Below are 18594 nucleotides of genomic sequence, written 5' to 3'. Positions count from 1 at the left end.
AGATTTATAGGCATACCTCTGTCATAAACAGGATGCTTGAACTATTTTATCCCAACACCCCTTTCTAAATGGGCTTTGTGGAATAAGTGGCTCTGCCTACTGCTATGGAAAATGCCAGTGTTAAAGATGGAAAGAAGATAAAGTCCCTACCAGAGAAGAATGACAAATTAAACTGTTGGACTATGCCAAAATGGCAAAATACAGTGGTACCTCAGGTTAAGTACTTAATTCGTTCTGGAGGTCCGTTCTTAACCTGAAACTGTTCTTAACCTGAAGCACCACTTTAGCTAATGGGGCCTCCTGCTGCCACTGTGCCGCCGCTGCACGATTTCTGTTCTCCACCTGAAGCAAAGTTCTTAACCCGAGGTACTATTCCTGGGTTAGCGGAGTCTGTAACCTGAAGCATATGTAACCTGAAGCGTATGTAACCTGAGGTACCACTGTAGACCGGAAAGCTCAAGAACCAAGAAGAATCAAAACTTCAACAAAGAATGGGGAAAATTTTTTAATTTATCTTGGACACCACTGTAGGCAGATGAAAACATTAGCCGGATTGCAATAACACTTGTAATGTAGCAAGTATTATGGAGATAATGGAGTAATATAAAACATGGACTATTGAACTATTGAAAAAGATGCAGTAGAAAAGGTTTAACAATAGGACCCATGGAGGGGAAGGTGGGAAGTCCAGAGACTCGGAGGAATCTTCAACTGTTGATGTGTGGTTGTATTGTTATAATTTTATATTTGTAAAATCAAATAAAAATTATTTTTTAAAAAAGGAAAATGCCAGTGTTACAAGAGTGTTTCCTTATGCAGCAAACCATTGACTGTGGTTGTCATTAAGGCTTGTAGTCGCTTATCTTTAAGAATCTCATGTCCCCTAGTCTAGTCATTGTTATCAGACATGGGCTCATGGTTGTGATTTCTGCAGGAAACACTGCTGTTACACCCGTGTTCCCTGCAAGAAACATATAATGTGATTTCAAAGGGCACCGTGTTTCTGACTTGGGTGCTAGTTACTTTTCATGGGGTTCAACAACACCACACAGGCAGGATGAATAGTGAAGGAATAAAGCATTAGGGTCAAGAAGAGGAAGAACAAATGCAGGCCTCATTCTTTCTTTGAAATGTTGCTCCATATGTAGAGCTACCACATTTGGGAAAAGTTGCTTGGCTTTGTCTGACAGGTGGACTTTGCAAGTGCATGAGAATTCTCTAGGAATGCTTTTATAACAATGGTGGTCCACATACCTCTAATTCAGGCTGAACCAAGTGCCCTACTCATCATATAACCAGCAGTAAGGCTGAAAACCTAAAGTGTCTGTGCTTATAAAGACGTTTTGTAGCAACAGTGAGCATTACAGTGGTACCTTGGGTTACAGACGCTTCAGGTTACAGACACTTCAGGTTACAGACTCCGCTAACCCAGAAATGGTATCTTGGGTTAAGAACTTTGCTTCAGGATGAGAACAGAAATCATGCAGCGGCAGCACAAAGCCCCATTACCTAACGTGGTACCTCAGGTTAAGAACAGTTTCAGGTTAAGAACGGACCTCCAGAACGAATTAAGTTCTTAACCTGAGGTACCACTGTACTTTTAAGTAAAGGTGCTTAGGATTGCAATGTGTTTTTTTGCTACTTGGTTGGTCAGCATCTTGTTGTTACATATGAGTCCAAGTCCAAGAGGGCCTTGTCTCAAAACCAGGAAAGATTAAAATACATTTTTTAAAAAAACAAACAAACCTCTAAGCTAATCTCAAATAAAACAAAATATACTTGGAACTGATGTGCCTCCATTACGCCTTGCAGAATACTGAGCAAACAGCTGGCACAGGGCTGTCATTGTTAAATAACAATAATGGCAGAATGACCTCCAACCCCTACTGAACCCTTACATGTTAAAAAAATGCAGTAAATGGATAACTGTAGCATTTTCCAATGATTTTATAGCCTGCTCAGTCCATAACTATAAATGGTAAGTAATAAATTGTGTGTGTGCGTTTTTTAAAAAAATCCGTAACTATTAAATGGTAAGTAATAAATTCAAAAATCTGCCTGCGTTAAAAACAAACAAACCCAAACACCCCAGAAATAACAAGCAGGTATGTCAGACTGACCTCCAACTGCCAATACCAAAAACGTAATTTCAATGATACATTTTTTATGAGAGTTGCACATTTTACCATCTACTTTGAATACTTTCAATAGTCTCCACTGGTTTGCTTTACCATATTCCCGAGACTTTGGCATGCCCCATGTGAGTAGGCAGCACCAAATATCACACAGTTGCTTTTCAGGCATAATGCTAGTCAATGGCTTTGTACAGTGTTTACAAGCAGCAACTCTCAAGGCACGAGTGCTCCCCTCTCACCTCGGGCACAGTGACGAAATGGAAACTGGAAGCTTCCACTTGCACATTTAAACTCACCATGTACAAACTCAGGGAAACTCTGTTTAAACTTAGTTTAATAAAGCCAGGTTCAAACCACAGGTTGTGATCCCGACTTGCTCACTAACCACAATTCAAACTAACCCAAGTTCTTCAGAGTTTGAGTGTGATGATAAACTTTGATTAGCATAGAAGTAGAGCTGGTAAAAAAATTCTAAGTTTACCTCTGAAACTTGAAGTTGTCCCTTCACTGCAAACAAACAAACAAAAACAAAACAGGGAGTGGCCATTTTGGCTGGTGGGAACCCAGTCTACAATTTGCCAATTGGCACTAGAGGTTTGTGTTTTCCTTTAAAAAACTACAACTACTTTTTAATGCCAGCGCCTCTGAGGACAGTGGGCTGTACTCCTTCACCTTTCCTCATGTGTCCCCTCTAATGCTTAAATTGGTGCCTTAAACTGAAGCAGAAGCAGTCTGTCAGAGCCCACCACCACTGCCCTCTGAAATGGCAGCATTAAGTTTTGTATATGTGTGTTTATTTGTGTTCATGTGCAATACCATAAAATGTAATGATAAACTTAACTTTAAAACAGAGTAAAATGAAGTCGGTCCTTCCATTGGCTATTGGTTTATATATTACAATGTATGAAATCCAAACCTAATGCCTCCCTTCATTTCTTGGCTGTGTTCTTCACATTAACTCCAGAGTGCCTGGTGAGTAAATGCGGGGCTTCTCCCCTCTCCTTCTTGGCAACAAAAGACAGAAATGGGAACCTCAAATCACTCCTTAACCTTAAGGGCCTCTGCCTAACCTGAAACGGCAAAGTGAACCAGGGCTACATAATTCAGGAGGAAACACGCTGTCTTCAGTTTATTATTTGCAGACTGGGCTGGTGCTTTGGGTACAGCCCTATTTTACAATGGAAGCAGATGCTTCTGTTTGCCATATAAGTGAGCCAGAGCAGTGGGGAGTACATGACCCCAAAGCTTGTGCAGGTACCACTAAACCATAGCTTACTATTACAGCTGAATCGGGCTACCGGAAAAGGTAGAAATCTGACTGTAAATGTGCCATGTGGGGGTTATGTGCAGGTTTGCAGCATGCAAGAATGGCAGTGTAGGGTTAGTCCTTCCCTCCCTGGTTTCCATCTCCTGAAAACTGACCACACACATACAATAATTAAGCTTAGAGAAAAGGTCCCTTTCACATAAATGGAACTAATTGCCATGCACATTTCACAGCATGCAGGGAAAGCAGGGTTAGCCCCTCTCCAACTATCCCCGTGGCAATTATGTGTAGAGGGGGGGAAAGGCCCAAGCTAAAGTGAATGCAATTAATTCTTCTTTATAGGCACTGATTACTGTTGCGCTGCACTTTATAGTCCGGGACAACTGTGATCCACTGTTACAGCCTGCCGCTTTTGCTTAGACAAGTTTTTATCTATTAATTGCTATAGGTATAAAATGGCTACAAATCATGCAGTGCAACAACTAACAAAACACTACTGTACAGCACGTACGAATCTGATAATACATCAAGTGCATGACAGCACCTAACATAGATGACATAGCATTTTGACGGAAACGCTTTCGAGCTGGGGGACGTGTCGGCAGGGTTCTTTAAATTTCGCCCCTGATTCATTTGCTTAGGGGAGAAACCAGCATGACAGAACATTGCCAAGCCTAACAAATTAGGGGTGACCTGCAAACTGCTTTTGCTCAAGAAGAACAGGGATAAAATATCTTTCTTTCTTCTCTGGCGGTGCTACCAGAGCACAGCCGTAAGTAAAGCAAAGCAAGTGCTCAGCAAGAGAGATGGGCAACAGATGTCAACCCATATCGTATGTCAGGTAAACAGCAATGGCACATGAGGCTAATGATCTGAACCTGCTTGTGAGAACATCACGCTATCCTAAAGCCATGCTGAATCTGTAAATTGTAGGGACCTCCCATTACGCCTCCAGGTCAGTTGCTCCAGCAGACAAGGAATTGCTCATCCAATACCAGCACAAAGGAAAACCATATACCTCAAAACAAACAAACAAAAAAACAACAACCCTCCTACAGAGCTGAGAGCTGAAATATATATGGCTAAAACTGCAATGTCCATTTTCCAAATGGAAAGAAATGTCCATTTGCTTACACACGTGGGGGAGCTGCAGATAAATCCCATCCGCTTGGTGCATGTATCACTATTACACTTACAGAACCAAAGCACACTTTTTCATGTGTGTACAAATGCACATGTGTGATAAAAAATATTGAATTAGATGAATCTGCAATGGATGCACCAACACAGGTATTACAACCATACTGCAGAGGGGTCACTTTTAGAGCTCAAGTCATGTTATGAGTTTCTATTTTCTTGAAGAAACGCCCTGAAAAAATAACAGCTATATCAAGATACCCCTAGGAAAGAGGACGGATAATACCACTTCCTCGCCTTCTTTAAAGTTCCCTGTCAAGGCAATGGTTTTTGAGGAATTTAAGAAGAGTCTGCTGGCGGCGAATCCAAACACTTTTGAGATCTTGATTCTTGATGAACAATTAGAGAAGCAGAGGTTCCTTTAATATCATGTCAAGATGCGAGCGACCAGAAGAACAAACCATTTTACAATAGGGACTAGGTAGAATACAGGAAACAAACCAGTATCATTGTCAGAAATGTTTCTCATCTTTATGATTAGAAAAGAGTTCTCCCTGGCAAATCTGTTGCCAGACAAACCAGAAAACAAAGAACCTGATATGGAAACCAACAGGTGCATCAAAATAGCTGCCAGCAAAGGATGCACTAGTTCTACCTTGTGCCATTACAACGTCAGCTGGCCTCACTTAGGAAATCCTGAGTTTTGCACTAAGTTATGAAAATGGTCCCTATGTCCATACTGAGGCTGCTTTTTGTGATGTGTGTATTCACTTTCCCCATTTGGTCCGTAGGTAAAAAGAATGGCTTCTGCTTCTGTGGGGAAGGGTATTGACTAAATTAGTAAAAAGAAACCCAGAGTATCTATCCAGAGCATTAAGGAAAAAAGAAAGCACTTGTTCTTATCCAAAATGTTCTTAGTTAACTCTGTTTTAAATTATAGCCTAACAATGCAAGTGTGAACTTAGCCCAGTTCTTGGCAAATAATGAAACAAGGTGATTAGGGCATCTTAACCTAGTTCTGCCTGCCAACACGACTTTTCAGAACCTGATCTCTCTCGTCTTTGCCCAACAACAGCCCCATGATTAAAGAAACAGAAATTAAGATACGCCTTGACACTCTGGGAGACTTTCAGTAAGAGATGCATTAACAGCAAGCCAACAAAATGATTAATTAACTTTTCTTTTTCAATATTATGTTTACACAAGATGCTTACAGTAACTAATTAGGAATTTATCCTGGTTTATATAAGAGTTTTTTAGTTGTTGTTTTTTATGAGATGAGTGTAGGAGATTTGGACTGATTCAATAGACACAAGTCAATTGTGTCTATGGTTCTTCCAATGTGGTCTACTAAGCTATTAAAACATGGTGCCTACCTCTTCCTCCTCTTTAAAGGTATACAGTCAAACAAAAGAAAAGAACAGTAGGGGTGGCTACAGATCAGGAGAACTGCTTGGCACTCTGGAAAAGTAATGGCAGCCTTGGGCTCATGTATCCTCATGATAACAAGGTTGTTAAATTTGCAGGAAAGTCTCAGTTTTGGAAGCATTTCAGCAAACAGCAGCTTGCTTGGTGGAGCTGAAAATTCAGTGCAGAAAGCCACCCACCGTGAGAGGGGTCCTTCCACTCACTCAGCCGTCAGGGGACGTTCCGTATGCACAACCTGTTGTGCGAATAGCACTGCCTGATACTGAAGCACAAAGGCGCAATATCTACTTGTTTGCCTGAGCATCCAAACCTCTTTATAGCCTAGCCAAATTGCCATTGTCATTAAACATCTTTCCAGAGGGGAAAGCTATTATTAAAATTAACTCTTTTGAACTGCAGTTAATGACTTAATAGATAAGTTGTTGTTAAGAGGCGTGCCAAAAGTTCACAGCGAGGGGGGAGGGGAAGGTCTATCACTGCAGGACCGGTACTTCCACCAGCCTTTGGAAGGAACGCTACCAATCTGCAATCAGCTTGCTCAAACTACATGCCCTCTTCCTCTAATTTTCTGTCTCAACAAGTTCAAGGATTCCAGGAAAATACTATCAGTATCTCTTCTTCCCTGTACACAGCTCTCTAAATTCTCTCTAAATCCGCTTTAGGAAATCAAGATGAAAAGAAAGCTGGCCATTAGGCTGCATAAATGCAACTGAAATGATTTAATGCACAGTAGAAAAATAAACGGCATGGTTTGTTTTTTTATAAAACAATAATAATCCTAACCCCAAATATATAAACTCTGTCCAAAAAAGTTAGTTACGGTGAAGAATAAAACTGGGCTATTGCCAAATAAGACAGGGTCTTGTTCTTTCCCCTGACATTGTCACTTGTATACTGTATATTAGAATTGTAGGAGTGGATTGCTTTGCAAAAGCCAGAGCTGGCTCTTTGGCAGCTAAACTGAGGGTGGAGCTACAGGTTCATTTCCGCACTTCCAGTGTGCCTTCAAAGGACATCCACAGAATCCTGCTGCCTGTGGATAAGCAAAGGGCACAAGAATGGCGCTTGAATCTTTAGCCTCACCCACTGCTTTCCTCCTCCAACAAACACTCTCTCCCTGCTGCCCACCTCCAGCAAGGGATCCAGGTCTGTTTCTATCACGGAAATGGACCTGGGACCTGAGCTGGAGAAAAGCAACGGGGAGGAGCTGAAGGAAGAAAATGATGGCAAGGAAAGAGTTAAGAGAAGGGAAATTGTAGACCTCCAGAGCTGCTTAGCCAAGCAGCAGCAACAGATAAGTCTTGAAGAAACATAGTGGAGCTGGAGCATGCAATTCCATTCTGAAGATCCCACTGAAATGTATACAATCATCCAGCTGTCTGGTAAAAGAAGCCATAGAGGAATTATCACCAATTCAGGCCATTTAATGCCCATTATCAGTCATCAGTTGTAGAGAAATGAATTGGGAATTTTTTGCTCATATTCCAACTCACTCTCAGCCCACGTTCTCCACCTGAAAATATGAGCTATTGTCATCGAAACACTGGATAGGCTACTCTTATTTAAGAACCAACTGGGAAAAGATTTTTGGGAATGCGGCAGCAAAGCGCTTTCTTCACCAAGTATTATATAAAACATAACTGCCAATCCTTGACATGCTGGGTGGAATAAAGTGTTCAGCATCCAGGGTGTGTCAAGTATTTCTATTGAGCAACAAGACACCTGCATTGTGCTATGCAGGTCACAATCTGTCTGTTTTATTGCATTTCTAGAAAATGAATGAGAAGGCATTCCCATGAAGGGAAGGCTTGGAGAAATGAAAAGAATAATATACGGCCAAACATTTGCTCAGGAAGGATTTTCTTCTCTTCTCCGGAAACTAAGAGATAATCCAGAGATTAAGGAAGGAGAGATTTTGGTCCCCCCACCCTCCCCGGGCGTTTTGCACATGTGGGTGTGCATCAGTGAAGAGACACATCGTTTTCATTCCCCTTTGCTACAACATTGCTTGTGGCACAGATATGGTGGCAAGAGATAAGAAAAAGAAGGCTTCCCAAAGTCTTTGAAAAGCAGCCATATGGAGACCAGATGTCCAAGGTAGTTCTTCCTCGGCAAAATTACCCAACAGTGGAGTTTTAATGTTCTAGTTAAAGCCTGGGTTTTATATCCACATATAGAAATCTGCCTAATTAGATAGCAGACTTTACTGTAACAATTTTTTTTAGAGCAGTGTGAAATTCAAGCGAGTGGGTGGGCAAATACCCTGGGGCCAGACTCACCATTTTTACAGCAAAAAGGGCCAATTCCATCTTAATTCACCCATTACCATCCTGTTACACTGTTTCCCTTTGGAGGAGGATGAGTGGAATGGAGTAGAAATGGAAAGGGCATGATAGGCTGGGTGGTGTCCTGAACAGGAGCATTCCACACCGTGACAGTTTGCTGCAGGTCCCAGTTGTAGTAAACTAATGTAATTGTTTGAGATCCATCTCCTTATTTAACCTAACCAGGCCAAGCTGGTTAATAGACCTATGGATGAAAGCGTTGGGCTTTGTGAGGAACAGAGCCTACAATTCCTCCCCACCCAGTCTAAATTATAATGTAGGCAAGGCCAAGCAGAAAAGTGCAGAGTTTAAGCTTTCACATCCAGACTTCCTCTGATTACATACCTGCAGAGAAGCAAAATCTTTAGAAGCACAGGCTCCGAGAATAGCAGCGCCCGTCAAAACAGACTCCACCTCGTGGGCCAGGACAACAGGCATGCCTAGACAAAAACAACACACATCTGTTAGAATGCTCAAAGTGGGGGCGGCGTGAAGACGATTAAAAGCAAAAAAAAACCAGCTGGAGGATTATTATCTGTATACCCTCTGTTGACACGGTCGCCTGTGTGATTGCACTGGCACTTGGGTGGATCTATAAGGTACTTGGGACGCGGGTGGCACTGTGGTCTAAACCACAGAGCCTAGGACTTGCTGATCAGAAGGTCGGCGGTTCAAATCCCTGCGACAGGGTGAGCTCCCGTTGCTCGGTCCCTGCTCCTGCCAACCTAGCAGTTTGAAAGCATGTCAAAGTGCAAGTAGATAAATAGGCACCACTCCGACGGGAAGGTAAAGCGGCGTTTCCGTGTGCTGCTCTTTTTCACCAGAAGCGGCTTAGTCATGCTGGCCACATGACCTGGAAGCTGTACGCCGGCTCCCTTGGCAAATAAAGAGAGATGAGCGCCGCAACCCCAGAGTCAGCCACGACTGGACCTAATGGTCAGGGGTCCTTTACTTTTAAGGTACTTGGGGGCATTTTCTGTTGTTGTAGAGACATGAGTGTCCTTTCGGGTTTTAACTATGCACCATGCCAGTGTGTAGAAAAACAGGAGCTGCCAGTTTGCCAAGACAATGATAAGGAACCAGAGAAGGTGACACGGAAACTTTAAAAAGGAAGACACAGGCTGGTTCTCAAATGACCCCGTGAGATGTCCCTAGTCATACAGAAATCTGGAGGACAAAGCTGCACTTATGTTCTGCCTATGGTCTTCCCATGGGCATCCTATCAACCACTTTGAGAACAGAATGCTGGACTAGATGGGCCTTTGGTCTGATCCCGCAGGCCTCTTTTTATGTTGAGCAAGAAAGAAGAACTTAACTTTGCTGCTGCCCAGGAATTCTCCCCCAACCTCCCACTCAGGGTTATTTTGCTCCCAGCTAGTTCTGACACTGGAAAGCAGTGTGACCCTAGACAGTGCGTGGATGAAATATGGAGGTTCTGGGTGGCAAAAATGTTTTGACACAGAAACTTGTTTAAACTTATCAGAGAGCTAAATTAAGAATTGAGTTTACAGCTGGCACGTTTGAAATGTACTTTGAAACTTGGCTGCTTGTGTTGCTACTCTGCAAGTGTCTTCACAATGAATGCATTCATCTTACCATCTGAACAATATGAATCTGAGGCTTTTAAGTGGTCTATGAAATTATCTATTGGTAGCCTGCATAATTGGCTAATGGGAGCTTGCATTTAACAGTAATATATTCAGAATTTTCCTGGAAGAATAGGGGATTGATACAGGAATGTTAACTATTTTATCGGATAGATTTTAATGAGGGCAAGAGAACCCGGAGCATTCTAGTCAGATGAACTCTGACATCCCCCGTCAGTCACAGTTCCTACAAACAGGAAAAATTCCAAGGCCGCAGAAAGGCCTCTTTGTCCTACATTGTACATGGCCATTAGATACAGTCAAAGAACCTTGGTTTAAAATTTAATCAGAATTATCTATTAATAGAGCTTTAATTTTAGACATCAGAAAGCAGCTCTCAATTCCAAGGCTATTTGAATTAGATAAGGAAAGGTGTGGACTTGATAAAATCTTGTTTGACTAATAGAAAGCACCACTGTGGCAATAGTCTGTTGCGTACATCCAGCCTAGGTCAAGACCTTGTGTCATTTGGTTCACCTTTTCTGCTTTTGTGAAATGTAATTACATAATGCTGATTTCCATCTTTCTTCCTGCATCAAGGTAGGAAGTCTGGTTTGATGTTCAAGTGATGCAAATCTCCCTGCTAAATAGCTAGAATCCAAGATTTAAACTTGATCTAAACCACATTGGCTCTTCTTAAGAAGGCGGCAATGGGGGAGGAAAGAGGGGGGAAAAGAATCTGTATGGTTCATCGTTTTGTTTTTTCTCTCAAAGCTGTAGAACAAAGGAAAGATGTTTTCCACAGGTTAAAAACATATGATAACAGCATAATGGATGTTTAAAAGATAGCCCTGGATAAAGGCTGGGTTTATCCTAATTTGGGACATGTTCTTCTTACAAACACTTAACTTCCTATAAGGTTTTTTGTCATGCAGGCCCAATAAAATACATCCCCTAAAGTAGGGCACATTGCATTTTATTAAGCAGTTTCTGCTGGTTAAAATGTGCAAAGTTTGAGTCTCAAAAAGTGCCGAAAGCTTGCAAATCAATTAATATTGCTGTAAAATAAAGGCACCCCCTTACAAACCTACTGCCACAGATTTGACGCACTCAAACCAATGGTATTAACTGACAATTGATGAAACTTAACAGATTTATTTTCAACCTATATATATCAGCTTGCAGGATCATGCCAATGGCCCATCAGATCCAGCATCCTCTTCTTACAGTGGCCAACCAGAGGCTTGTGAGAAACCTGCAAGCAGGACAAGAACACAAGAGCAGTCTCCCTTCCTGTGGTTTCCAGCAACTGGTATTCAGAAGCATTGCTGCCTTCAATTGTGAAGTCACAGCATAGCCATCATGGCTAGTAACTGTCAATAAACCTTATTCTCCATGAATTGGTCTAATCCAGGCTTCCTCAACCTCGGCCCACCAGATGTTTTGAGACTACAATTCCCATCATCCCTGACCACTGGTCCTGCTAGCTAGGGATCATGGGAGTTGTAGTCCCAAAACATCTGGAGGGCCGAGGTTGAGGAAGCCTGCTCTAATTAGCTAGGTTGATGGTCATCACTGATTCCTGTGGGAGTGAGTTTATCAATGTGCTCTGTGAAGTACTTTTCATGACCCACTTTCTGAATGTTCCCTCTCACTCACCTTTTCCCTAAACTAAAAGGTTCTAAATGTTGCAACCTTCCTTCAATAGAGGAGTTGCTCAAGCCCTTGATAATTCTGGTTCTCCTTTTCAGAACCTCCAGAAACATCTCTTACACACAACCACTGCTCCTTGGCAACACCTATTCATATCAATGTGGGGTTATGTTGGAGAACATTCTGATGGGTTGGACTAAATATTTTCATACTGACTAAATATTTTCTGTGTAAATTATTCTAATGAGGCACAGATGGACAATGGTTTATAAAGTTATTAATAGGACTACAGCATTTTATTTATAAAACCTTCACAGCTGATCATACTAAAAGCCGGGACTGAAGAACATCAGGTCAGGTGGCCAAATGTGGCCCACCAAGCTCTATTATGATTAATAATAATAATAATAATAATAATTTCTATTCTGCCCTTCATGCGAAGATTACAGAGCGGTTTACAATAGAAAAACATAAAAATACACACCATAATAAAAAACAATACACCCCCAAGTTTAAAAAGCCATAGATTGCTTAATTAGCCAAAGGCCTGGGAGAAAAAGAATGTTTTTGCCCAGTGCCGCCCTAAAGATATTTAACAAAGCCACCAGGCAAGCCTCCCTGGGGAGACTATTCCACAAACTTGGAACCACAGTAGAAAAGGCCTGTTCTCGTGTTACCACCCTCCAGACTTCTCATAGAAGAGGCACACAAAGAAGGGTCTCAGATGATGATCTCATGGTCCGGGTCGGTTCATATGGAGAGAGGCAGCCCTTGAGGTATTGCGTTCCTGAGCCATTTAAGGCTTTATAGATCAAAACCAGCACTTTGAATCAGGCCAGGAAACTAACTGGCAGCCAGTGCAGTCGGGCCAGGATTGGCGTGATGTGCTCAAACCATATTGTACTGGTTGGCATCCTGGCTGCTAAATTCTGCACCTGCTGAAGTTTCTGAACCATGAGGCTGCCCCACATATAATGTGTTACAGTAATCTAAATTTCTTTTTCTGCTCGTTTCAATTTTCCAGGCCGCATCCATCCTGCAAAGACCATACCCACCATTGGCCCTCCTTGCCCCTCTAAATGTGGCCCCAGGAAGGCTGCCAGAGGAGAATGCAGCTTTTGTACAGAACAGAGTTCCCCACCAGTGCTGTAGGCCTGTGTGTTCTCTTCCCCCTTAACAACGACAAGGTAGTAGATCCTGTTCCTTAACCATATCCTCTAAACTTACCAGTGATGTCTGCATGCATCTGCACAAAGAGAGGGTTCTTGCTCAGCCCACCACACATGAACAGAGTGTTGACATTGTGCCCTGCAGCTTGCATTGTTTCCACAATATGCCTTGTTCCCAGCTTGAGTGTGAAGAGAAAATAAAGAAACAATTAAGAAAAGAGGCTACAAGAAAAACAGCTACTTAAAGAGTTGGGTTGTTGGCTATTAGCATTGAAGAAGGGTAGAAAAACATTGAAAACACCTAGAAAAGATAATGGCTACAGTCAGATGTTGTGATTAACCATACTTTATCGTGACAAGAATGAGCTCAGGTGAGCCTTTGACTCACACTCTTCCCTTTCCTCCTCTGGTTCACATGCCAGGATGTGATCAAATGCTTTTGCATCTGATTTCAATTAAGCACAGTTTAGTGCTACAGCGCAAACCTAAACCATGGTTACATTTTATCTATTGTTTACTGAAGCAAGCTAGCTTCATAACCCCTTTTTTTTCCTGCTGACTGATACAATAAACTGTGGTTAATCAATAATGGAAATGAACACCTCTGAACTCCACCTTATTATGGTGTTGGGAGAGTGCAGCATTCAGACCAGAGGTTTCAGACCAGAGGTTCACATAGACTTGTGCACATCATGGTAAATGCTTTATCATGTTCTGAAAGCAGCCAATGAGAACCAGTTCCAGTGACTCTGTATTAGTGAGCTTCCTGGTTTTTTCAGATTAAACGTCATATGCCCTAATCTTTCATGGTGAAATTCACAATGGAACAACCACATGCAGTACTTCTCCCATGACTGGCATCAGGCTTGGGACAAACACATACACAAGATTCTTTATGTAGCAAACAATTATTGATCCCCATAGCTCGTGATGGTGATGGCACACGTAGAAACAGCTACAGTGGTACCTGGGGTTAAGAACTTAATTTGTTCTGGAGGTCCGTTCTTAACCTGAAACTATTCTTAACCTGAGGTACCACTTTAGCTAATGGGGCCTCCCACTGCCGCCATGCGATTTCTGTTCTCATCCTGAAGCAAAGTTCTTAACCCGAGGTACTATTTCTGCGTTACCGAAGTCTGTAACCTGAAGCATCTGTAACGCAAGATACCACTGTATTTCAAAAAGAAAATTCAGGGAGGTTTCTACCCACTTCTCTTATTCCTGATAGCTAAACAGAACCTCCATATTCAAAGCCAAAATGCCACTGAAAATCAGGTGCTGGGGACAAACAAGAAGGGTATGACCATTACTTATATGCCTTGTTCATGAGTTTCCTGGGAATTTATATATGTGTACCATTCAAGATAGAAGCTGGGCAGTGGTTTTTTATTTTTTATTTTTGGGGTAGACAGGTGATTTTCAGTCTGATCCAGAGACATGCAAGTTACCCATTGAAGAAATAATTGATAGTACGGGGAAGAAGATTTATTTCACTGAGTGCCCCCACCCAAGCAGGGAACTATTGAAAGCACCAGAAGCACAATAGCAGGCAAACAGTCTTCTACCTTTTAGGAACCTTTTGATCAGAGCCATAACCACACATGGAACTGCGAGTTGCTGGGGCAATCTCTGCTTGGAAGCCCGCTCTACTGATAGATCATATGTCACTGGCTTTGGTATTTTTCTACTCTTTTAACAAAGAACATCCACTTGCTGTTCACAGAAATAGAACTGCAGAGAATCACCTTGGCACTTGCTCACCATCGTTTTTGTGACATTTAATATACATCTAAGGCTCACAAAATTCAAGATCAGACAAACAGTACTGAAAATACGCAAGTACTCAACAAAAGCCCATGCTGCCTTCTTTTTCATAACAGGAGTCTATGGATCTAGATATAAGGCAAATTAAGCCATGGAGGGGTCAAGTAAACTAATAAAAAATGTTACTGTGACGTCCCACGTGTAAAAAACAGGGAAATTACATTTCAAGATATAGTGGCGATGCCAACCAAATTCTGTTTTTTCTTCTTCCAGAATTCATTTAAGAATAGAATAGAATAGGACAAAATAAAATAAAATAGTACTGTATCCAAGAAAGTTGTCCCTTTCACGTAGATACCACAAATCTGTTCTGGGGGTTCCCCTCAACCGTCCAGAGCATATGGAAGGGTGGAGAAAGAGGAGAGGGAGGGAAGTTCTGTTGCACAAGGGCAAGTCTTTGCATGTACGGCACAACTTCATTGGTTACAACACTTAATATTTGGTCAGTTGTCCGGAGACATCCACTGCTGTATAAATGAACCAGGAATGCATGAGTTTCTCATGTCAGCTATGGGTGTTATTTGACAAACACAGTTGTTACATGAACACTGGTGTTACTCTGCTACTTTAATTTCTGAGTTTCAACTCAACATTTAGGATTGAAGAAAGCCAAAGCGTCAAAAGCAAAACTTCTGCTAAATCTACCCCTTGCCAGACCGAAACAGTAAGGAATTCCCTCAGCTTTTATGCCGAACCTCTTTTGAAGCGTGGCCAAAGTTTACAGGAAGCTTTACAATCGGCAGAAAATGTTTCTTCAGACCCAGACTGGTTATTTAAGAAGGGGAAAGCAAGTTAAGCTTCAGCTGTTTATTATGGCAGGATTGTGTTTCAAGGGTATTTTGGTTTAAGATAGGTAGTTTTGGCAAACTGTAGCAACTATAAGCTCAGCTAATGAAATCCATAACATCTTTACTGACACTCGTCTTGAGTGCTTTAAGCCAGAGGGCCACAATTTCGATTATGGAAAGAATAAGCTTTTTAATATATTTTTTTAATCTTGCCTTGAGAATACAAGTATAATTGCCCTTAACAGAAAGTTTCTCATGATCACCTCAATAATATCCTTTTCCTATCTCCACAATCCACATTTATGAACGTCTAGAGTATACCCCTGAATGTTAACATAGACAGAAATGACCACATATACATGTCACACCAAACCCATGCCTGCCATGCCATGTTCCTCCTTTGACTTGCAAAGACATTTTTCACCAGCAGCATCTACCTCCCAGGCACCTGATGTCAGGTAAAGTCATAGGTACGAAGCAGCAACTGAAAGCATTGTGACTGTTCTCCAATCATCTCTTTGCAAACATGGTTTCCAATTGGCTCAGTTTAAATTTGGCACCAAATGCAAGCTGTGCTGCTTTAAGTCCAGGCCAGACCACTTGGGAGCCGACAGGAGTTCCCAAATGGGGCCATTCCCTGCCAAAACCAGTAGAGCTTGTCTCCAGCAATAATTTTAAATTTAGCACTGAATACAAACCCTACTAGAATTGATTCCAATTATGAGTTTGGGATTGGAACCCCCCAGTGCAGCCAATGCCAGCAAGGCTTACATTCAAAGCAAATTTAAACAGCACCAAATGCAATCCCTGCTGCCAAAGGACCATTGGAACTACAGTGGTACCTCTGGTTAAGAACTGAATTCTTTCCGGAGGTGCGTTCTTAACCTGAAACTGTTCTTAACCTGAAGCACCACTTTAGCTAACGGGGCCTCGGGTTGCCGCAGCACGAATTCTGTTCTCATCCTGAAGCAAAGTTCTTAACCCGAGGTACTATTTCTGGGTTGGCAGAATCTGTAACCTGACGCGTCTGTAACCCGAGGTACCACTGTACATGGCTTAGCACACACTCCTGCTTCATCTCTTAGAACAGGTATTGCACAGAGCATTGTTTAAATTCGGCACCAATTGCAAGCCCCTCTGTTTTCCTAGCTTTCAGGTGGTTGACAGGTAGGCAGGTCCATGATGGGATGACCACTTTTGGATCTGGCACACCAGATCAAAGTGATCCTCAAGCCTGCTTAATTCCCTACCTCTGGGCTCAGCCAGTGTTTGTTTAGCAAACTACAAACTATGAATTGTTCCACTGAGGATCAAACAAATCATGTCATGTTTAATGATGACTACCTTGAAAAACTTCAGAGCATCCATTTTCCCCCTCCACTGGGTGGCACTGAGGTGGCAGCCCCACTGGCAATCACCTCAGAGAGCCTATTGAAAATGGCATTTTTCCAAAACTGATGTGCAAATCTCTCCTGTATCCAGAGAACTATAAGCAGTGCAACCTTCTCATCCGACCAGATTTTTGCCCTTCTTCTGTGGCATGGCATTTGACCACAGCTGAATGATGCTATGGATTGGGTAACCTGTGATTCCTTCTCAGGCAAGGAGGGGGCTGTATCAAAAGACATTTGTGGGCCATATCATTTGTGTCTCTACTGCTGACAGAAACATTTATTAGCTTATGGGCTGAGCTGGGAAATGGAAAGCTTGGGAAGCAAGAAGTCAAAACTACCACTATGGGTCTGGCAAGCCTGCCTCAAAACAAAATAAGGCAGGGATGGAAACTGGATTTGGCCAGTAGGCCAGATCTGTAATTCCCCTCCTCTCCGCAGGTCAACTTTTGAGAAGTGGGCAGAAAAAGTTAAAGGGGGATCCCTGTAACCTTGGATCAGCTGACTGACAGTACAGCGAGCCCCTGTGAAGGCAAGTGCCCAGCACCAATCCAATTTGCCATCAATCCAGTTTGCTGTAACAGCCAATCAGCTGATCCACTGTTTTATAGGGAGTCTCCTTGAAAGCAAGCTCCCTGCACCATTGGGACTCCCTGAGCGGCACTGACAGGGAACCCCACTTCCAAATGAACAATTGGAATTACACTCCATATGGTTTGTATGTGTCCTTTGTTTGTAGCTGTGCCAGTACTTGCCCCTCGCCAGATATCACATAGGGCATCAAGTGTGGCACAGGTGGCTTTGGTTTGTGGGGAACGGTCTCGTGGGCCCATCCCATTCCTAATTAGGCCTGCAGGCCAAACATTCTCCAGTGCCAATGTATAAAAACTCCAGGTCAGCAAGGGCAGGGATTATGGTTTCTGGGTTTGTAAAAACAGAACTGAGAGTTCAGCGCACCATGTGGATTGTAAATCAGGTGTTTGCACAGGAGGTGCTAATTATGCTGTAGCCATGAATTGCAAATTGTAGGCAATCTTATGGGTAGAACTGAACTTTGATTGAAAGCTCATTGACTTTTTTCTCCCCCTGGGGACTGTATTTCTGTACTGTATGGAGCTTGAACAATTTAAAATATAACATTAAAAACAATTTAAAACAATTTAATGTTCTACAAGAAGACGCTCTAAAAACTATTCTTACAATTATCTGGGGGAGAAATGGTTTCCCTTAGAAATGAAGCCATTTCAATGCTGAACTAAGTTAATTTGACATAGGCATAGAAATATGCAAACTGTGAGACATCAAATGCAAATTTCTCCTTTTTTTGCACTGTCTCTCACTGAAAGAAAACAGAAGGTCAGCAATAAGTGGCAAAAGTTACATTTTTTTGCTAGATTTTAAAGTTAAACTCATGTTTAAGCATAGCAGGCAACATGCAGCTTTGACTAACGCAAATACCAACTGTAAATTGATGTGATGTGTCTGTATTTAGTGCCGATACAATGTGAACTATCTACTAAAAACACACACCATGTTTTTTAAAAATAAAAAAATACCCAACATGGAAATTTGCACGTTCTGAGAATTAGAGAAAATTACAGCCTCTCATTAGTTGGGTTTTCTGTTGCCTTAATTTACACTGCTAATACAGTGGTACCTCCGGTTAAGAACTTAATTCGTTCCGGAGGTCTGTTCTTAACCTGAAACTGTTCTTAACCTGAAGCACCACTTTAGCTAATGGGGCCTCCTGCTGCCGCTGCATCACCGCTGCACGATTTCTGTTCTCATCCTGAAGCAAAGTTCTTAACCTCAGGTACTATTTCTGGGTTAGCGGAGTCTGTAACCTGAAGCGTATGTAACCTGAAGCGTATGTAACCCGAGGTACCACTGTA

At 42.1% G+C, this 18594-nt stretch overlaps 1 protein-coding gene across 1 annotated transcript in view; it reads right to left on the bottom strand.

The window, feature by feature from the left end:
- FGGY (FGGY carbohydrate kinase domain containing) overlaps positions 1-18594 on the bottom strand; it is a 149258-nt gene that overhangs the window by 26017 nt on the left and 104647 nt on the right. Inside the window, exons 13-14 of the mRNA XM_081867225.1 lie at positions 12758-12878; positions 8637-8731 (exon numbers count right to left, since the gene is read on the bottom strand). Coding sequence (XP_081723351.1) covers positions 8637-8731; positions 12758-12878 — 216 coding nt within the window. The remainder of the gene's footprint in view (positions 1-8636; positions 8732-12757; positions 12879-18594) is intronic.

Source organism: Podarcis erhardii (assembly GCF_964252035.2).
Source record: "Podarcis erhardii genome assembly, chromosome: 6".
Lineage (NCBI taxonomy): Eukaryota > Metazoa > Chordata > Lepidosauria > Squamata > Lacertidae > Podarcis > Podarcis erhardii.
This window is presented reverse-complemented; position numbering and strand designations above follow the sequence as displayed.